Source organism: Dromiciops gliroides, chromosome X, assembly GCF_019393635.1.
Source record: "Dromiciops gliroides isolate mDroGli1 chromosome X, mDroGli1.pri, whole genome shotgun sequence".
In the NCBI taxonomy this organism is placed as follows: domain Eukaryota; kingdom Metazoa; phylum Chordata; class Mammalia; order Microbiotheria; family Microbiotheriidae; genus Dromiciops; species Dromiciops gliroides.
The window spans coordinates 79,297,015-79,319,630 of NC_057867.1; the positions used below are offsets into that span (position 1 = coordinate 79,297,015).

At 47.6% G+C, this 22,616-nt stretch overlaps 1 protein-coding gene across 4 annotated transcripts in view; it reads left to right on the forward strand.

Moving 5' to 3' along the window:
- CLIC2 (chloride intracellular channel 2) overlaps positions 1-7,043 on the forward strand; it is a 35,399-nt gene extending 28,356 nt beyond the window's left edge. For 2 of the 4 annotated variants that reach the window (XM_043974077.1, XM_043974074.1), the window contains 2 exons: positions 3,179-3,360; positions 3,503-7,043. In XM_043974077.1, coding sequence (XP_043830012.1) covers positions 3,179-3,360; positions 3,503-3,658 — 338 coding nt within the window. In that variant the 3' untranslated portion in view covers positions 3,659-7,043. The remainder of the gene's footprint in view (positions 1-3,178; positions 3,361-3,502) is intronic. The other 2 variants (XM_043974076.1, XM_043974075.1) reach the window with 1 other exon arrangement.
- Positions 7,044-22,616: the final 15,573 nt, after the last annotated feature.

Here is a 22,616-nt window from a genome sequence, read left to right on the forward strand (position 1 = left end):
ACAAAAATAGAATAATATATTTCAAGCTCAAATGAACATTGGAGGTTACCTGATCCAGCTTCATTTCACAGGAGATGGAACCAAGGCCCAGAGAAGTTATCACTTACCTACTGTAGTCCTAATCCCAGTGGACGCGTTTCTTTGGATATGGTTTCCAATGGAGCTTGGCCTTCCCTCTCCCCGCTCTTGGGTATTGTTCATTTAAACTTCTGAACCTGAAGGGAAACTGTTCTTCTTGCTCTCATCTGCCAGCTCCTCCCACTTGAGTCGGTAACACCAGGCCTGCAGTGCCAACAGCAGCAGACAGAGATCACTCAAGTCCTTACTGGGAGGGAGACAGCAAGCATCCATAAGTTCCTCCCATGGAGCCAGTGGGGAGATACGCTCCTAACAGAGACAACCGTACTACACAATCAGACAGCATTAGAGAGACTAAAATAAAATGCTATGAGAGGTAATAGGGTTGAGCAGATGAGAGAAGGCTTCCTCAAAGAATGAGCATTTCAATTGAGCTTTACAGAATCAGTAGGGATTTACAAGGACAGAGGCAGGGGAAGAGAGGACACTCCAGGCATAGAAAATGTTATGAATAATTGTACATGTATAACCTATATCTGAGTGCTTACTGCCTCAGGGAGGGACACAATGTGGAGCTCAAAACTTTCAATAAAATGATTATCAGAGAAAAAATGTTATGAGCAAAAGCATAGAATCAAGAAAGCAGAGAGTGAATTCAAAGCAAGAATGCTCAGGGTCTATGGACAAGAGTACTTACTATACAGTAAAGATTGCAAGGCAGAGAAGCATGGCAGATTAGACAACACCTTGAAGATGAGGCAGAGGAATCAGAACTTTAGGTGAGAGGGAGCCACTGAAGGTGTTTCACAGAGGAGGTATGTAACCAGACCTACAAAGAAAAAAGATTAGTTGGCAGGTACAGGCTGGGCCAAAAGTCACAAAGGGGTTTCAATATTTAATAAGTTCCTTATTTTTTTGTTTTTAATTTACAACACCATAGCATCATATACAGTATATCCAGGAAATGAATTTGCACTACGTGTAAAAAATCAAATCTCATAAATGGTGAAAAATAAAGAAAAAGTAACTTTCAAAAAGTTGTTAAAACATCAGGACTTTTGGCCCACTCTGTATATGAAAAATGGATTGGAGGAAGTAGGCAGGGGAGACATGAAGATTTTAAGGAGGGAATTGTGATTGTGATAATCCAAACAAGGTGGTGATGAAGGCCTGTACTGTACTAATACTAGAATGGAGGGGAGGAGGAAGAAAAAGAGGAGGAACAGTGGGAGGAAGGAAAGAAGGAAGAGGAAGAGGAGAAAAAATAGGAGCAGGAGCAGTGGGAGGAGGGGGAGGAGGAGGAAGAGGAAAAGGAAGCAGAGGAGAGATACTGTTGAGGTGTGACCTTGGGCAAGTCACTTAACCCCAATTGCCTCACCAAAAACAAAACCAAAAAAAGAGGTGGAATCAACAGGACTGAGTAACTAATTGTATTTGAGAGATGAGAGGAAGGGAAAAGCCATGGATAAGCCCAAGGTTTAGAGAATAGTGAATGGCGGCGCCACAAGCCATGAAGTTAAAAGAAGCAGGTCTAAGGCTGGTAACAAGCTCTCTTTTAAACATGAGTTTAAGATACTTGCTGGCAAGAAATCCAAGTGGAGAAATCCTACAGGCAATTAAAAATGGGAGTCTGCAGATATTGACTTGGAAATCATTGGCATAGGAGTGATAGTAGAAGCCATGAGTACATATGAGATTTCCAAAGAACAGAACAGAAAGAGAGGAAAAGAGGTCCAAGGACGGTGTCCTAAAAGAAGTGAGAAAGAACTGAGCAAGGTTATAGGTTACTAAGGATAAACGTTAGGAATGACAAGGAAAACAAAGAACAAACGAAAAAAAAAGGAAATGACAAGGAATGACTACTCAGCATTCTGGGGCAAGAGGGAAGGAAAGAGACAGACAGACAAAGAGCAAGGGGAGGGAAGAAGCAGTTTTGAGCAATGTTCGGTAGGTCATCCATCTAGAATGGGAAGTGAAACATATTCAGCTTCTTGCCCACTACCCATCCCCTATATTTATTGACACCCTCAATAAGCAGTGCCCTCATTTTCTTGCTCCATGTGTCAATCCAAGGAGTGGAAAGAAAATCCTCAGAAGGCAAAGAGCACCCCTGCGATGAAAAACATACTTGGTTTGTGGTGACCTGTGTATTTCTTACTTCATTTCTCCTTTAATCCTTCCTGTTCTCCCCAAATTTTCATCTTACCTATACAACAAGGAAAGGAGAAAATATGAACCCATCAATTAATCCAATCCAGTCCAGTCCAGTGGGAGATGGCAAACTATGTGGCAGCCTATGGTATTCCACTCTCTAACAATAATAAAAGCTAACATTTATCTAGCATTTACACTGTGCTAAGTGCTTTAAGATTACAATCTCATTTGTTCCTCACAACAATCCTTCTGGATAGGTGCTGTTATTATTCCCACTTTAAAGTTAAGGAAACCAAGGCAGGCACAGATGAAGTGATTTGCTCAGGGACACACAGTGAGTAAGAGTCCAAGGATGGACTGAAACTCAGATCTTCTTGACTGACTCCAAGCCTGGAGTTCTATTCACCCTAACCCTACCTGCCCTTCTAGGTAACCAAGCATCAGGTACAAGGCCTGACCTGTAGTAGACAGGCACCCAGTCTGTTGGTTGAATGAATAAAGAAATCAGTTGTTTGGTTGTTGTCCTTCATTCTCGAAGAGGACCAAAATGACATCACAATGTTGGGGTCAAGGTACAGTGTGTCCAGCTATGGCTGATCAGACCAGTACAAGCTTGGCATGCTCTGCTATAGGTCAGGCACACATAGGCCACATGAATATTTGGGGTAGATTCTCTAAATTTGCTCACCTCACATTTCCTTTGAGCTCAGAGAGCACGGCACCTTCTTTGGTACAGGCATACCATGCTGGGCAGTCCTGTGCCAGTGTCTCCCATGGCTCCCAATCCATTCCAAAGACCAATGACTGAGTGAACTGTGGAGCCATCAGTAAGGTCTTACGTGTGGGAAACACAGGTAAAAACATGGGAAAATAAGCATACGAGAGACATTTGACAATGACAGTCAAACGTCTAAAAAGAAACCTGTGACTTCATTGAATGATTCAGATCTGGAGAAAGCTTTGCTGAGGGAATTTAAGCGTCTGGACATCTATCTGAACACCCCGCTTCCGGATGAAATTGATCAGGACAGTGCGGAAGAAATCACGGAGTCCAGAAGGCTGTTCCTGGATGGAGATCAGCTGACCCTGGCTGACTGTAACCTGCTCCCTAAACTGCACATCATCAAGGTGAGGAAGTAACAATAATGCCAGCGCCATGGTATGGGAGGCCATTTCTGCGGAAGAATGCCCACAGTGCTCACCTTTATTACTATTTCTACCGCTGTATATGGTTTCACAGCTTTTCCCTCTCTTTTATTTGATCCTCTAGGTGGTTGCCAAGAAATACCGGGACTTCGACATCCCTGCTGAATTCTCGGGAGTCTGGCGCTATCTGGGAAATGCCTACGCCCGAGAGGAGTTCAGCCACACGTGCCCCGCAGATAAGGAGATTGAAAGCACTTATGCATCTGTGGCTAAAAAATGAATTAGGAAAAGCTAAAGGCGCATGTTCCCAAATGAACAAGGCCCACACAAGCTACCTTTTGCATCACATCCCTACTTCTGCTAGAAATGTCGGTGAAACATTTAGTTTGAAAGAGAACTCTGTGCTTTCTACCTAGCCAGCCATGCCCAGAGTGCACCTGCATGCAAATTCTCTCTGGCCCTTGGGCTGGGCTTTCACAAGCTTCTGAATCCCTAAAATGCCTTATGTCAATCTCAGCAGAATTGGGATCTAAAGGATCTACTGAACTGAGTACCCCAGCCTTTAATAGCTTCAGACCAGGACACTGGATGAAATCATTTCAGTGGCACTTTGTCAAGAGTTCAGGTTTCTACAAGCAAGGGATTGGCAGGCCCAGGTTCTGAAACTAAAAAAAAAAACCCTTTATTCCTGGCCCCATCTAACAGTTCATCCCACTTGAATCAGCAGGAGGGAATAAGCAATTATACGGCACCTACTGTGTGCCAGGCACTGTGACAATTATTATCTCTGGGAGGTGGGTGCTGTTATGATCCCCATTTTACACTTGAGGAAACTGAGGCACACAGAGGTGAAGTGACTTGCCCACAGTCACCCAGCTGTTAAAATTCTGAGGCTGGATTTGAATTTAGGTCTTCCTGATTCCAGGCCCAGGGCTCTATGTTCTGTGGCACCACCTAGCTGTCTTGATAGTCAACAACACTAGTCAGCTACCTCAATAGTTAGTAACACTATTGGCGTATTCCCTAAGGACATTGCCCCAAATTATCACCACCTGAAAGCAACTTGACATCAGTTCCTCAGAGCATCGCCCCAGTCTGGTCTAGGAATAAGAATCAGTGTTGTATAGTCAGGCAAGAGTGTTTGGGGGGCAGAGTTATATAGCTTACAAATTCCAGGGCATAGGAAAGGGTGTAAGGTAACTACCACCATTTTATGAATCCTTTAGAACAAAAGACATGATCTCTGGCTATAGATTGAAGAAAAGTGCTAATTAAGGAGTCAATTATGTTACTTTTGTTGTTACTGCCTCTTGACATACATACGTGTATATATATATGACATATATGTCAAGATGCTACAGTAACAACATATATATACACACACATATGTACACATGCATACATGCATACATCGAGATTATTCTCTGAAAATACATTTTCCTAATTAAATGAGGGAGTGAGCACTTTTGAGAAACAAAAACAAATTTTCCCAAGATGACCAGTAAAATAATGAAGGCCAATGTGCTCTGGAGTGGATATCCCTTCATGCCTGGGAACATTCCTCATGACCCTAGATGACCCCTGCCATTCCATCAAACTGATCACAGACCAATACGAATTTATCAGCCATCTTTCAATGACAGATAAACCCCAAACAAAGTTATAGAAACCTGAGATTCAGACACATTCCATTATAAAATGTACTCCTTGATCAAAGTTACTAACTGGAAGAATTCTCTTCCCAATACAATAGTTACTAATTATTTTTCTTGCTTTTACTAGAATAGCATCATACTCCCCTCCCCCACAATTTACCTTTGCCTATAGAACTACCTATACTCGAGAAGGGAAAAATAGGGGGAGATCTCTAGACCCCATGTGACTTTGACTTTCCCTTAAAGAGGGACAAAAGTCTCACATTTAAAAGATGCACCAGTAGACACAGGGCTAAACTGCCAGGCTCCCCTGGATTCCTTCCAGTCTGGGCTGAAGTCCCACTTTCTGCTCCCCCTTAATTCTAGCCCCTTCCCTCTGCTGCTGATCTCCATAGACGGTGGACTCCTTGAAAGCAGGAACTGGATTTGTGCCTTCCTTTGTATGCCCAGGACTTAGCACAGAATCAAGGGGGAGCAGGAAAGACGTCTTGCAGTGGAGATGAGGGAAAACATTCCAGGCATGAGAGACAGCCAATGAAAACATTCAGAGATGGAAGATGGAGTGTCTTTTTTGAAGATAGCAAGGTGGCTTTAGTATCACAATGGATCAAAGAGCATGTTTGGGCAGGGATGGAGTAAGGTGTGAGGAGACTGGAAAGGGAGAGAGAGAGGCTAGGTTATGAAGGGCTCTGAATGTCAAACAGAGCATTTTGTATTTGATCCTGGAGGTGATAGGGAGCCACTGGAGTTGATTAAATAGGGAGGTGACATGGTCCGACCTGCCATTTAGGAAGATTCCTTTGGTGGCTGAATAAAAGATGGATTGAAGTGGGGAGAGACTTGAGGCAGGCAGACCCCCCCCCAACAGCTATTGCAATAGCTCAGCTGTAAGGTGATGAAAGCCCACATGAGGGAGGGGGGCTATCAGAGGAGAGAAGGAGGCATATTGGAGAGATGCTGCAAAGTTAGAGACAATAGGATTTAAATGATCATCCAAATAAATTGTCTATGCTGTACACATACATCAACAGATAATACAAATCTTAAAATGCTATATACATTTTTTACAGAATAAAATATCACTGAGAGGCAGCATTGGCCTAGTGGACAGAGAGCTAGCCTTGGAGCCAAGAGACTTGGGTTCAAGTCCAGTCTGTGACACATACCTGTTGTATGACTCTAGGAAAGTTACTTCAATTTGTAATGGTGGCAACTCAATAAATTGCAGAGAAGGTACCAAATTGATGGGTTTTCCTCTCCTTGGAGTTTCCTAAGCCAGTGAAATCACCTGGTCTATGCTTTAAATCAACCACCAGCACGTGACACTCACAGGTAGATCAATGAACAGAAGTTCTGGAGTCCTGAGATTTTTTTTTTGTACTAAAACATGTATTCTCCTTCTTACATTATTATTGGGCACTTTTTCCTGTTTTATAACATCATGAATTAAAAACCGATTTTGTATTTTTTACTCTCAGAAGCTTGTTTCTAGCACCTATTGAGATAGGCGGTTGTGTGGTTAAGGTAGGGTTACTTAGCCCATAGCTGTGCTGAGGTCCCTGGGGACTTGCCCAGTCATCCTGAGACTACTTTGGAAGAACAGAGAAAATGGCAGGGACACCCTCGATAAGGTTTCCTTCAATTGCCTCTGGTCATTCCAGACCTCAGGACCAATATTTACCACCATTCTCCTCCCCACGCCAATGCATACCCCATTACTTGAAAAGAGCTGTCATTTGGTCAGTGAGAGGCCTCCATCAATGTGGATCCCAATCTCTCCATGCCTTAATAGAGTCTCTTCCTAAGTTCCTATGCCTTCACCCCATCCTCAAATCATCACTTATCTCAATTTCTGCTAATGACTTCTGGACTTAGGCTGGGACTCTCATTGGGCCTTTCCAGCTTGGTAGGATCAGCTAGAGTTTGAAGAGAACTTTAGTGTCTAGGCTAGAGGTTCTTAACCTGAGGTAAGGACCTTGGTTTTTTAAAAATATTTTTATAACTCTTATTTCAATGTAATGTTTCCTTTTATCATTCTATGTTTTTTATTCTAGGTATTAAAAGCATTATTCAGGCTTTACCAGATTGCCAAAGAGGTCCAGGAGACAAAAATGGTTAAGAACCCCGCAACCAGATTTCCTTGGAATTAGGTTTAACACTGACCCTAACTTTGGCATGGTCATTTCAAGAGTGTAGACTCATTTACCACCGTGTGTAAGTAATCTACACTCAACAGAGTTATAGATTCCAGCTCTGACTTTTGGCCTCTACTCCCAGGCAAGCAAAATTCTCTTAACTCCTAATGTACTTTCTGGTGAGTTCTCCAGAACCCTTCACCTTCCCCTTTCTCAGTTTCAGGATCAAAATGCCTCCTCCCCCTGTAGCTCCATAGCATGGCAAACTAGCTGCTAGATTTATTCGAGCACAGAATCTCTTAGATTCCCCATAGGCAACTGACATCTATCAAGCATCATAAGTTGCTATTTTCCTAAAGTTCCTATTCCGGATAGATGGCAAACTTTCTCCCACTGTTGAGGAATAAAGCAACAGGAAGTTGGATTGATCAATTAAGCATTCAGTGAGCACTTTACTTTAGTGAGCACTATTACTTTAGGCACTGAATTGATTGGTTTAGAAGAACTGGTACCAACTATTTCCCTTGGAAGCCTGGAACATTCTCTCCCACAAATATACCTGGTGTCCCTGGGAAGGGCAGGCTCAGAATTGAATATAGTTGTAGTGAGGCATGTACATGTAGGATGTAGCAAAAGATAAGTCACAGCTCCTAATACTGAAAGTTCTCTGTGTTTTCACATAGCTTCCCTTGGCCACTCAGCTGGGTGAGTGGCCAAGGGAAACACTCCTAGGGTCTGTATCATGATTGAGTCCATAGCTTGCACTTATCTCCACAATGAGGGGTCACACTTTCAAAAGCAGTATCCTCTCACATGACTGGCTTTCCCCATCCATGCCTGACCTCAGCGCATCTCTCTGCTTCAGGCTGGATGCATTATTTCCTATGGATCCAGCTACTCTTAAGACTCCTCCCTGAGCCCCTCCAAACCCCAAAGAATCATTCCCTCTCAGGAGCCTAGTTCTTCCTCCACTTGCGACTCCAGGTCTCAAATGGGCTCTTTCAAGGTTTTAGAGGCTTGGCCAGGCTCCCTGCATAGTCAGTCATGAATTCTTGACACAATCAAAGAGGTTTTACACTCCACAAAAGGATTCAAGGATCTAGGAGCATCTTGTTTACAGAATAAAACCTCATGTGTGACGACCATCAAACTTAATATCGCTTTAAGATTGGTTCTGGGCTTCCTGGGATTACATTAATTGAGGCAGCAGGTTATAGCTCCTTCCTTTACACAAAAGATGTATTTCCTAACTTTCTCCAATAAAGGGGCAGCTGTTCTAATCAGAGAATTTAAGAAAAGTATTTCATGTCTCAATCACAATCTGGAGGGCATCTAGGTAGCGCAGTGGTTGGAGCACTGGCCCTGAAGTTGGGAGGACATGAGTTCAAATCTCACCTCAGACACTTACTAGCTGTCTGACCCTGGTCAAGTCACTTAACCCCAATTGCCTCAAATATCTGGGGCCATCTCCAGTCATCCTAATGTACATCTTGCCACTGGACCCAGATGGCTCTGGAGGAGGGAGTGAGGTTGGTGACCTTGCACAGTCCTCCCTCACTTAAATCCAATTCACTGCAAGTCATGACATCTGTCATGGTCCTCTTCAAGACCAAAGTACAAACAATAACACAACCTGGTTTGTGGTTACCATTCCTATTCCCCTCATGACTAGAGGCAAGGTAAAGTCTAGCTAGGCACTCCTCAGGAGTTACCAGAGGAAATGTCAGTTCACACATTTTAAAGTATTTACTGTGTGCTGGGCACTGCGCTAAGTTCTAGGGATAAACATAAAGGCAAAAATCCAGTTCCTGAGCTCAAGGAGCATGCATCCTTAATGGAAGAGAGAACATGCAAACCACTGCAGACGTGACATACCAGGTAAGAGGAGAAAATATCTCACAAAAACCTAGATCACTGGCAGTCAGGGGAACCAAACAGGGCCTTCTACACATAGAGGAATTAGAGCTGAGTCTCGAAGGAATCCAGGAGAGCAAAAGAGAAGAAGTGAGGAGGGAGAGAAGTCCAGGCATGAAAGAGATCCAGTGAAAGGGGACAGAGTCTGAAGACAGAGGAGTCGAGAGACCAGTGGGGCTGCACCAAATAATGCATGGAGAGGAGTAAATTGGGAAGGTAGATGAGGTGGCAAGGGGGTAGGTGATGAAAGGCCTTGAATGCCAACGTATTTTATATTTGTTCCTGGAGGCCATAGGGAGCCACTGAAGTTGAGTAGGGGAGTGACATGATCAGACTTTTGTTTCAAGAAGATCATTTTGGTGGCTGGATGGAGGGTGGATTGGAGTGAGGAGAGATCTGAGGCGGACAGACCCACCAGCAGCTACTACAATAATGCAGATACAAGGTGATGAGGGACTACACTAGGGCAGGGCTTTTTAAAACTTTTTCCACTCGTGACCCCCTTTTGCCCAAGAAATTTTTACGTGGGTATTAAGGTATATAAAATAAGTATACATAACCTTTTACTGGTGCCAAAATTTTTGTGACCTCCACATTCAGTTACATGACCCCAAATGGGGTTTAAGAAGCTTTGCTCTAAATCATTAATAGAGAAATGCAGATCAAATAAACTTTAAGATTCCATTTCATATCTATCAGACTGGCCAAGAAGCCAAAAGAAGATGGTTACAAATGCTGACTGAGCTATGGGAAAACAGGTGCACTGTGTGCACTATTGTATTGATGGAGCTTTGAACTGCTCCACACATTCTGGAAAGCAATTTGGAATTGTCCCCAGAAAGTTATCAAACTGTGTATATACCCTTTGATCCCACTATACAACACAAAGCCTATAATCCAAAGAAATAAAAGGATTCATATGTAAAAATATTTATAGCAGTTTTCATGGTGGCCTAGAATGAGAAATTGAGGGGATGCCTGTCCATCAATTGAGGACTAGCTGAACAAGTTGTGATGGAATACTATTGCACTATAAGAAATGAGCAGAATGGTTTCAGACAAACCTGAGAAGTCTTCTATGAGCTTATGCAGAGTGGTTTGCAGAACAAGAACAATTTATACAATAGCAATAATACTGGAAAGACAACTTTGAAAGATTTTGGAACTCTGATCAAAGCAGTGATAAAGTCAAAAGGGTGAAGATGAAACATGTCACTCACTTCCTGATGGAGAAAGACATACGTATAGCTAATGTGGGCATTTGTTTTGCCAGACTATGTACATATTGGGGCAGCTAGGTGGCAATGCAATGGATAGTCTGCTGCCTGGAGTCAGGAAAACTCATCTTCATGAGTTCAAATCTGGCCTCAGACACTTAACTAGCTGTGTGACCCTGGGCAAGTCACTGAACCCTGTTTGCCTCAATTTCCTCATCTGCAAAATGGGTGGGAGAAGGAAATGGCAAACCACTCCAGTATCTTTGCCAAGAAAACCCCAAATGGGGTCACAGAAAGTCAGACATGACTGAAATGAGTGAAAAACAAAAGATGAGGACATTTCTGCAGAGTCACTAGTCCTCATCATGGCTCAGGGAGAAGTGATACTACCACTGCTTAGTGGTCCCTGGTTCAATAGCCAGGATGTTTCCCTCCTTGGGAATCCCATGTCTGGGGTGGGGGTGGGGGGTTAAGGGAGGGAAATTCCAAAGATTTTCCTAAATGGAAGCCTCTAAATAAATGCCCTACTTCTTTTGTAGGAGCCTGGATAGACACTTTCACCTCCCCTTTGTTTCAGAACAAACCACTTCCCCCAAATGCCACCCATTGGTCTTTCAAGCCTACTCTGGGGCAGAGTTATCCCATGACCACTAGGTATTGGCCTAGGGGCAGCCAGGTGGCCCGATTGGATAGAGAACCAAGCCTCAAGTCGGGAAGACCTGAGTTCATATCCAGCCTCAGACATTTACTAGCTGTGTGACCTTTTTACTAGCTGTGTGACCCTGAGCACTCTAACCCATTTGCCTCAGTTTCCTCAACTGTAAAACAACAGCTTACCCCACAGGGTTGTTGTGAGGCTCAAATGGGATAACTTGTAAACCACTTAGCATAGTGCCTGTCACATGCTATGTCCCATGTTAGTTATTACTAGCAGCAATGTAGAGGGGGACAATAATCTATAGATTTTATAAGCAAAGGGCTCCAGTGGCACAGCCTTTGCCACTGTTCATGCCAGTGCCCACTATCCTGGGGCACTCTGCCTACTCTGCCCCCACACGGCTATCTAATTACTGCCTCTGCCACTGGGACCCATTGCTACCATTGCTGGCACTGACCCGATTGCATACTCTTCCAGGGCCAGCTGTTACTGCCCTGTGGCTTGGCTGTCCTATGCCAGGGAAGGACCATCGCTACTCCTGAGCTCTGCTCCCCTGTGCTGGGCCAAATCTGACAGGAAGCAGGTAGTGTGCACTGCAGTGGAGTCAGGAAGATCTGGGCTCCAGTTCAGCCTCAGACAATTAGCTAGGTGACTCTGGGCAAACCTCATCTCTGACTGCCTCGGTTTTCTTATCTATGAAATGTGGTATAACATTTGACTCTACCTCACAGGGTTGCTGTAAGGATCAAATGAACTGAAATTTGTAAAGTGCTTAGCATGCTGTCTGACACATAGTAGGTGCTTTATAAATGCTTGTTTCCTTCCTCCCTCCTTCCTTCTCTCCTCCCTCTCTTTCATTCCTTCCTTCTTCCTCTCCTTCCTCCCCTTTTCCTTCTTCTTTTCTTCCTTTCCTTTTCTTTTTTTCTTTCCTTATTTTCTTCCTATTGGCCTATTCTGGGGGCCTAACCCTGCCCCCTGTGCTGGGACAAAGAGTTGCTATAATTCTGAGTGCTGTTGTGCCATCATTGCTTAGGCCTGACTCCATCCCCACCTTCCCATTCCAGGCCTTACTCTGTGTGCTTATGCTGAGGAAGGTGTTTCCCCCTTATGTGTAAGACTGATTCTCCCACCTCCCTTCCTTTCCCCACCTCATGCTGCAGGGTGGCATCATTGTGATGCCTGGGTAGAGTTGCCCATGGGTTCATGTTGTCATCCCTCTTGTGTTGGGGCAGTAGCAGTGCTGAGGTTGGACTTTTCCCTCTTATCTGTGAGCATGACTGTGGACCCCCTCTGCTAGGGCACAGCCTCCCCTCCCATTTCTGCTAGGGCACAGCGCCCCCCAACACTGTGGATACTGTTATTGCTCACTCCTGGCTCTCTCCCCCACTGTCTCTGGGCCTGATCCCATCTGCTATGCAGACAGGCACCTTATTGAGGCCCCAGTCCATTGCTTGTGTCAGGGCTGCTGCTGGTCAATCAGGTGTATTATTCCTCTGGCCCACCACAGATGAGGTCAGGAATTGCCACATGGGGTGGCTAGGGCAATTCCAAGGAATCTGGTCTGATGCTGATGGTCTTGTTTCCGACAGTGGTCATCCTCTCCAAGGTGGAAAATCAGCCCCCAGGGAGGAACCCAGGAGCACCAGACATACGGAACTTACAAGGCTAAGAATGTGCAGCTCATGGTCAGCCGCCCACCATGGTCACCCACTTGGTGCAAGCAGAGAGGCCTGTTGGGCCCAGGCTCTGCAGGGGTCCCTCACTAGGAGTCCCAGAGAAAGTTACAGCTCCCAGTTTGAGAGCCAGTGTGGTTTGGCCATCTCTTTGGCTTGATTTGCTTGCAATGAGTTTTCCCAAGATCTGGGAGTGGTAGGAGGTGGTGTAAGGGGGAGGGGTGTTGCCACAGGGCTCTGTGGGGTGACAATTTCCCACCCTGGTGAGAGGAATTCCATGTGTCTTTGGAAAGAACCCACCAAGAAAGGGGACATCCTGGTCTAGGATGGCTTTAGGGGTGAGAAGGGTGGTCCCTCACAGCTCTGCTTCCTTCCTCACATGCTAATGAAGTGTGTGTCGCCTCCTCTTATCACATGGGTGGCCTCACTGGCAGGGGCTTGTGTGAAGCAGACAGTGACTGTGGCTTCCTTTACCTCCCCCATTTTCCATCTGGCTCCTGGACTGCCTACTCACCCCTTCTCTGGTCTGGCCAGAATTTTCCTGGGAAAATGTGAAAAGGAGCATCTTGTTCCCATTCCCGTTCCCGTTCCCAACCCTGAGAAAGTAAAGGCACTTTCCCAGTGCCCAGGCTATCTTGCTGGAACCTCCTTCAAATAACTGCCACCCAGGACTACCACAAGTCTGGGGCCCTGGCCCAAAGCCCCCAACCCCATGGGCGGGCCTTACCCACTCCTCACAATCAATCAGGGTGCCTACCACCACCATCTCGAGCCCTGAGGAGGAGGCCCTCTCACTGATGAGTGTTATATATGGACCGCCTGGATTTGATGGAGCTGCCTTATTATCCAAAAGGATGTTATGAAACCTTGGATCAAAATGCCCTCCAACTGAACTCCAAGCTGAACCCAGAGAGTGTGCTAGTGTCAGGAAAACCCCAGTGTCATTTGGGTGCTACGTATTATTGTCTCTCCAAACGTCTGGGGAAGCAAATAAGTACCTATCTGCTCATCTCCTTCCCTAGAATAATAAGTAGATGTTATGGCTCTCCAAGGAACATCTTCATCTGTCGGAGCCATCCTTGGTTTGTTTGTGAGGCAATTGGGGTTGCGACTTGTCCAGGGTCACACGGCTAGTGTCAAGTGTCTGAGGCCAGATTTGAACTCAGGTCCTCCTGACTTCAGGGCCGGTGATCTAGCCACTGGACCATCCTTGAAGCTGGCAGGCAAGAGTGATAACTCACTGGGGCCCCCTTAGTAACTCAGAGCACCCCCTAGCTGCCCCTGGAGCCATGCTTGTAAAAACATCTGAGCATCCTTGTCCTTGATCACCCCATTTTAAAAAAATTCTGAGTATCTGCTTTTAAGTTGAATTGTTAGTTTGATTTGCATTTTATACATTCTTGTTATAGTGTTTGCTTTTCAGTTGATTTGTGTCATGCTAATGAAACCAATAATCCCCCTGGATCAATCTGTAACCAGTGAACAGAGAAACCTTATATGCCCTCAGAAAGAGGGGGTCTTCAAGCTTCTTCCACACGATTCACGCCTGCTTATTCTTGGGACAAATAAACTGGTGCTGTGTTTTCCCTAGTAGTTCTCTGATCTGGATTTTTTTTGTAGTTCAACAGGTAGGGAAACAAAATTTGATTACACAGAAGTGTCTGGATGACTGAGATCTGATGGCCTTCCTAGTGGTCACAAAGTGAACCTTGAGATATTTGGGGTGATGGGGTGGTGATAACAGTGCCTCTGCTCCCTCTCTCTCCCCCAAGTTATTGAAAGTCATGAAAGCTGACCCAGAACTCCAGGCACTTAAAGACAGGAACAGCCCAGAGAGCAAGCTGCTCCCAGCCTGTCCCATTTGTTTCTTACCAAAGATGGGCTCTGGCTTAGCCCAAGGAAACTCTGTTACCTGCCAGGATACTCAGGCAACAGCTTGCCTGACAAATCCCCTAGGCCTCCTCCCCTCAGCACCTGGGGAGGAAAGCCTATGCCTTCCCCTCTGCAATGGTTGTGTGGGGCGTGGCGCCTGGCCCATCCCACCCATCAGCCATCAGCTGCACGCATGGCATCTTGAAGCACCCTTGATGAGGAGCATGATCTGGTTTGGGCAACAGGAAGGATGTTGTAGGTCTAGGGAGGTCCACTGGCAGGGCCCAAGTCGGCTGTGGAAGACAGGATGCTTTTCTTCTGGGCCATCCTAGAGGTGGTCAGTCAGTCCTGCTGCCAACAATGGCCCAGACTGAGCCCATCCAGGCCCTCTTAAACTGTTGGACTTCACTGAGAGCAATGAGGATGTAGCATCCAAGGTTTTTACTTCTCAGGGTCCCTGTCCCTCCCACAATGAGTGTGATGTGTGACAGGCACAATAAAACCTGGGGCAAAGTCCAGGCAAAGGCCCACCAGAAAACCAGGATGAGGAAGCACGCACAACTCTACTCGAGTTGCCTGCAGGAGAAGGGAATCCCCACCTAGCTCATTTCACACACCGCCCCCCCAGCAGCTTGAAGATTCGTCTGAGAGAAGTGGCCCCTGTAACCTTCCCCTCCCAACCTGCTGTCAACAGGACTTAGGAGGTTCTGTGATGGGGGATCCCTGGGGACGATTGTCTGTTTACATCCCTGTAAGTTCTCTGGCTCACACACAACACCCAAAGATTTGTGGCCCTATTAGATATAACAATCCCTGGGACCCCTGAGTGCCACCCAGGATGGCTCACTGGCATTGGAAGGTTGGGAGGAGGAGGGGGCACTCAATTAGACCTGCACGGGAGGTGTGATCCGTATCCCCGCCACCTCCTGTATAACTGCCCCCCAAATCTGTTCCCTGCCCTATCATTGATGTGGAACCACCCTAAGAGCTTGTCCCTAGTTGTGAGAAAAGCCTGCTGGGATTGGTGGACCTGCTTGCTCCCTTGTGGACCACTGACATTCCCCAATACCACCTGCGGCCAGAGATTGGGGGTTCGAGTCCTTCCATAAAGACCCTTAGGTGTACACCCCATTTCCCCCTCAGACTCTGTTTGGACCATCCTCAAAGCTGGCAGGCAAGAGTGGTAACTCACTGTGGCCCCCTTAGTAACTCAGAGCACCCCCTACAGACATGACTACTCTTCCTGCACTCAGGCCAAAGCAGGGCACAGCAGGCATGCTGGTACACCCCTCAGCAATGTCTTTTCTTCTGCCACTCTTCCTGATGCCAGCTTGCATCCTCACTCACCTCCCTATGGGTTATTTGATTAGCACCTTTATTGCCTGTGGGTTGTGCAGACAGGATGATGCCTGTGGACCATGAATGGTGGCACTGTGTAGATCCAGCACCCCACAAGAGAGACTACAACAGACCTAGGGGCCTATCTCACTGACCATGGGTGGACTATGGCTCTATACAAGGGGCAAGGACCAATGGAGAGTGGGAAACTTTGAGGCTCCAGCTAGACTCAAGGACGACATAACATCCCTCACCCTGTCCATGAAAATCCCTGACTTTCCAACCACCAGCCACATGAAGTATACCTCACATTTGGTTGGCAGCACAACCCACACTTACTCCTCCTCCCATAACCCATCTCTGTAGATGTCACACAAAAATCTCCCTTCCACTGGAGCCCCAAGTAGGATGCCATTCAATACCACACAGTGGGCCATGTCCCTCCCCTTCCCCCTAGTGCCACGGGTTCAAGGCTGAGGCCTCATGGGCCTTATGGACATCGTAGCTACCACTTCCCCACATACTCCCTCCTTGAGCACCAGCTGCCGGCTGCCTGGCTGGCACTCACTGAGACCAGGCACTTGAGGGCAGTGAGCACCTGTAGAGATTAGGACAGAGGTTGTAATTATGACCTGTGTGTGTGTGTGAGAATGGCCACTATCATCTGGACCAGGCTACAGATGTGCCCTTTTTAAAGTAGAAATGGTACCTGCAAGACAAAGGCCACCTCAGCCCTGAAGGGACCTCACGACTGCATGAGGATGTTGCCCAGATCCCCTCACCCCACAGCAGATTCTCCCACACCCAAGCACCCCTCCCCTAGCCCACTGGCTTCTGATGAATTGAGTGCCCCTGTCCAAGGCCTAGTTCACCATTGGGTCCTACTGAGAGATGGACCCATCCTAATGATGAATCACAGCTACATTCCACCTAGTCTCAAATACCCACCTGTGCCTAGAAGGAGTCAGCCAGTCAGCACAATGGGCCAAGGTTTGAGCTTTCCTGTTAGCTGCGGACCGGACCACAGTGCATCCTTGGACTTGAAGGCCCACCGCTTCTATATAGACTCAGAGCACTGGCTAATGGATTGACCATCTGGTCCCATTAATGGAAGGCACATGACTGGTGCATCCAAGGCCACTTTATCTGGGCCCAAGAACTTTGGACTGCCCTGATTAAAACCAGCTGCAGACTATCTGTCCATCTTGTATCTGCTCACACCAACTGAGACTCGCCAGTTTAACGCCAAGGGCATAGCCTATTGCCCTCGGGCCACTGGCCTGATTGAGGGCCACACTGAGCTCTGGAAGATCTGGGGCACGGAAGCCCACATGGATTAAACTTGTCCCTACTGCCCTGCTTCTGCCAAACTCCTACCTACATGGCTCATGTTTCTGTCTGCTCTTTACCCACTGGAGCATCATACTTGAATAGAATGCCTGGGAGGGCACAACTGCTGCCACCTCTGATTGGTGCTCATTTGCCCCGAGGTCCATGGCACTTCTGCCAGGATAGTCACTTTCAGCTACTGTTGGTTCTAGAGACTGAGAAGGGCTATGAACACGCCTTCTCATTAGCCCCTGTGGACCAAGGGATGGGCGTGTGGAACATAATACAATATGATTTGCTTCCATGGAAGCCAGAAACTCCACCCTTGAAAGAGAACTTCCTGCCTCCTAGTAAAGCGCTATGGCACCAACCTGGACAAGATAGCCAAAGGAAAGCCATTACCCCAGGCCCTGGAACCAGCCTGTGGGCCATGTACCAAGGGAGGGAGGGCATTCAACCAGTACCTGCTGACTCTTCTGCACTCATGACTGGAGGACACCCGGGTAGCCCACTAACAGCCCCTGGCCTCTCCAGAATGGACACCAGCTGCAGGCTCCCCTTTTAAAAACAGACTAGATTTCCAGTGCTTCCTTACCCTCTTATTACTGCTCCAGGTGCTCTGGCTCCTATGGTAGATGACTGCTACAGTGCCCCTAGGGCCCCTGAGCTCTGGAACACCCCTGATGCATGCTGCTATGGATGACTGGGTACTCACCTGACACTAGAGCAAACACTGATAAGATGAGCCCTGGCTTCCAAGTGATGGCATACATGAGAGAAATGGTAAGGTCTTCTGACCCTGTAACACAACATCCTGAAACCATACCCGTGGGACCAGAAAACTACCTGCTGCGTTATCCCTCGTTAATGTGCACCTTGATAGGCAGGGGGAAGCCGGAATTTCTGCCATATCAAGTGTTAGCTCGACAGCAACCCCCACATCTGCCCCAAGTCTCATGAGACTTCATGGCTGGGCCAGGGTATACTGTGGCAGACAGTATGAGTTACCTTTGGACTGGGACGTCTCCCAGATTACAAAAGGTAGAAACACATTCTTGGACTTGCTCCTCCAGGCCTTACTGCATTGGGTGATGGCATTAACCAAAGCCTTGATGTATCTAAGTGGGAGCCTAGTTATTTTACCATTATCATCCCAACTTCTCAATACAAGGACTTGGAGAAATCCTGCCTCCCCACTCCAACATACGGGGTGGGGGCCAAGGACGCTGGAGAACATCCTTTGACTGCTCTCCTGCAGTTATCCATGGCCCTTGCTCTGCCCAGACTGACTCACTCCTCAGAGGGATCCCACACCACTTCCTAGAAGTCTTGAGATTCACCCCCAAGTCAGTAACAACCACTCCTAGTGCCCACATTACGACGACCAACATGTGGTTAAAATCTCCAGACAGGAGGAGACAGCAGGAAGTCCCCAAGATGAATCCCTTCCACCTTATGGTTCAGTGCAATGGAACCATCTAATACTGGGCAACCCCCCCCAAACCCCTATTTTTATGCTGCTCCTGCTCTGGACAGAACAGGGATTTCTTGAATCCAGTTTTGCTGATGACTATGAGGATGACGCCCTTCCACAGAACCCCACCCTGGCTGCTAGGACCTCACCCTCAAGACCATTTCACTGATGACTTCCCCCACCAGCATGCCTCCTTGCCAATCTTGGGGCCACCACATTCAAGTCATAACCAGAGGAATTTCTACTGCTGTGCCAGTGGCACTGGCCACCCAACACCACCTCCAAACTCAGCCCTGCAATTGTACCGACTCGTGCCCTTTGGATTAGATTCACAATTGGGGTGCTTGGGCACTAGCCTGGGGCCTGTTGAGTACAAAGGAGTGTGGTAGAGTCCGTGACAAGAGCTAGACACAGGGGGAGCAGGTAAAGGAAGCAGGCAGCTGAACAATAGCTGGCGGTGCTGGCACTCCTGCCAGAACAGTGCCTGCCCAGCCATTGATAGCTCTGTTTCATAACACTGGAGCCATGTGGTGAGGGACCTGAGCCCCTGCTATGGATTTGACCCAGGAGTACAAAACAGAGTCTGGCCTTGTACCCCTGGGGCACCCCTGACGTCACCAGCATGGTCTACGTGCACGGACTTCTATGTGCTGTGCACCTGCCCCTTCCTCCTGAATGGCAGGCCACCCCCAAGTCCTATGCCATGCAGTGACTTCAGAAAAGCCCTGCCCCTTGGGACCCACAGGGGGCCCTGATGGTTCCACCTACTATATCATACAATTCATAGGAACAAAGAATTGGATAGCTTCCTCCATGCTTAAAATCAAACTTCAGGCAAGTCTCCCCCAAACCCCAGAGGTGGAAGGACTAGCTCAACGTGTCCTCACTGCTCAGGAAGGTTTTCCCTGACGTGGTATGAGGAAGTTGGGCCGGGATCTGGTACCCTACCTTCTATCATCAACTAGTGATGCTAGAATCCTCCTGGGGCTCAGAAATCACCATTCCAGAAACCACTTCTGCACCAGGGGAGGATCCCCCAAAATCACCAGAGACTGTGTCTACTAGAGTCATCGGGCCTGGTGCCCCCAGTGGAGTGAGCACCATCAATGGGACTTCATGACCCACAATGTCTCTCCCCCTCCAGGTGCCTGCAGCACGCTCTCCATTCATACCCCCAAGTGGAAGTTAGTGAGAATTCTGGAACTTCCAGGGCGGAGCCAAGATGGTGGAGGAAAGGCAGTGAGCTCCCAAACTCATGACACAATCGCTCCAAAAAACATCCAAATAATGCCATAGGAAAATGCCTGGAGCAGCAAAACTCACAGAAGAATGCGCTGAAATCATCTTCTAACCAAGAACGGCTTGGAAGGTCAGAAGGAGGGAGCTGCTGTGCTGAGACAGGAGTTGGGCCCAACCCCACAGTCACCCTGACACAGATCCAGTCTCAGGAAGTCCTCACCAGAGAAGGAGACCCCCCCAGAGCCTCTGAATCAGCTGAAGCGCCAGTGTCATCTGGAACTAAGCTCACAGGCTGGTGAGTGGGCTGAGCCCTGGGCAGGGGGGAGACTACAGGGGTCTATGCTGGTGCTAAGGCAGAACTTGGATTCTACACCCTACTGAGAACTAGGTGGTAGGCTCGAGTAGAAGTGGCCCAGGTCGGGGAGGGGCACAGGCTCCTAGGAGCTGACAACCACAACACACAAAGCTGGTTGATTGGCAAGTTGGTCTGGGGTCATCTAGGACCAGGAAACAGGCTGGGTAAGGGAAGAACCTGATTCTCCTTAAATCATACCACCTGGGACTTCTTAAGCTTGGGATACTGCAGCCTGGAAACAGTGCCCCACTTTAAGGAGCTAAAAGTCTAGTAAAAGAAAGGCAAGATGAGCCGACAGAGAAAGGGGAGGACCATAGAAAGTTTCTTCAGTAACAAGGAAGACCAAGGGGCACCCTCAGAGGAAGATGCCAACATCAGGGCCCCTATATCTAAAGCTTCCAAGAAAAATACGAATTGGTCTCAGGCCCTAGAGAAACTCAAAAGGGACTTTGAAGATAAAGTTAGAGAGGTAGAGGAAAAATGGAAAGAGAATTCTGCACCTGCCCATCTGTCATCCAACTGTACTGTGGCCCAGGGACTGCCTCCCCAGTACAGCATTAGCAAACCACATTCCTGCCCAGCCAGTTGAAAGCAACTTCAGTGCATTTCAACACCTATTACGAAAGGTAGTACCCTCCACTGGGGAACCAAGCTGTGGCTCCCAAATGCCAAGTGCTTTCTTAACTTCTTTGCACTCCTGGTTTCTTTCCCAACTAAAACTTTGCACCTTACCCCAGACACCTTAACCTTTAGGAAGCTGCCACCACCTTTGGCCTGCCTTGTCAATGGGCCAACACTCTGGCATGGCTGTAGCCAGCTAGATGATGAAGACGATGACTGAATAAAGCCAGTGGTGTTCAGGGCCCAACACTCTGCTGACTGTCAAACTAAGGCTCTAGTTACTGCTTCCACTTGGTACCACTAGTGTTGGCCCCCAAGCACAATGCTCCCTATGATCCCTATGATCCCTATCTCAGCAATCTTTACATCTCCTTGCCCAAGAAACTTCACAAAGCCACAGACTTCACTAGCTACTGTGGCCCTGCCACAGCAAACAGCATGGGGAATAGGCCTCCTCCCTGGTAGGACCCATACAAAATTGGCATGCCAATAGAAAGGCCCTCTCCCTACCACCTGGCCAACTGCTGTGCTCCTATACCACCCCCAACCAACATTATACACACTGCCCACTATGTCTGGATGGCCCCCAAGTATGAAGAAAGTGGCTGCTGCTGCTGCCACTGCTGAGCCAGGAGACTCACACTGCCTGGTGATCATCATCTTGGCTAGTACAGCTGAAAGACCCACCATCATCTCAGTGAGACAGATACATTTGCCTCCACCAGCTGCAGGATGGGGAAGTTTTACTGAGGGCCCAGAAAAGGGCTAGCTGACATCATGCATACACACCTCCTTCCCCCACCTCTCTTGTACAACATCACCTACCACACAGTGGCCATGTGGGCACTCCTTGGCTTCTTCTCAAAGGAAGACGGTGCTGTTGCTGCCTGGGTACAATGCGAATTCCTGGCCATCACAGCCAGCCTTCTCCTACGAGGTGCAATTGGAGGAACCATAGGCATTGGTGGCCTCCAGGACTCTGTCAAGACCCTGCACAAGGCATAACTAGGCATGACCCAAGAAGTGGCCACCCAAATGAATCAGAGTGCCACTGTCCAGCATTAATGGCTGAGACTAACAATGATACGATTCATGCTCCTCCATAACTGAATGGCCTTAGATTACCTCCTGGCAGACAAAGGTGCAGTCTAAAAAGTGGTCAGCTCTTCTTACTGCATGTGGCTCACTCACACACACAAGATACTAGCCATAGCCTGTGAAATGGAGTTCCAAGAAGATAAAAAATGGAGGGGTGAACACCAAGAAACAGGCAGGTCAGCAAGAAATTTGATTGGCCAAGGAGGCAATAAGGAGAAAAGAATGGGCAGATGAGCTGTAACCAATGTGCCCATGTGGACAAATTCCCAAAGGGGCTGGGGGTGATGGAAGAGGTGTGGGGGGGGTCTGGACGGAAAAGTAACCATTGCCTTTGCTTATGGTGTTGTGACCACGCTGGGGAAAGAAATCAGAGAAAGGGGAAGAGAAGCAATTGGGAGGGGGGCAGAGAGGTAGGGATGGGCCAGGGGCCAGGGGTGGAGCTCCTGGGAGGGAGCAGGGAGAAAAAGAGAGAAAGAGAGAGAGAGAGAGACAGAGAGACAGAGAGACAGAGACAGAGACAAAGACAGAGAAACAAAGAGAGACTGTGAAAGAGAGAGGAAAGATACAGAGAGAGAGAAGACCCACAGACAGGAGAGAAACACAGACAAAGGGGAGAGACAGAGGCAGAGAGGGACAGAGATAGGAGAGACAAAGAACAGA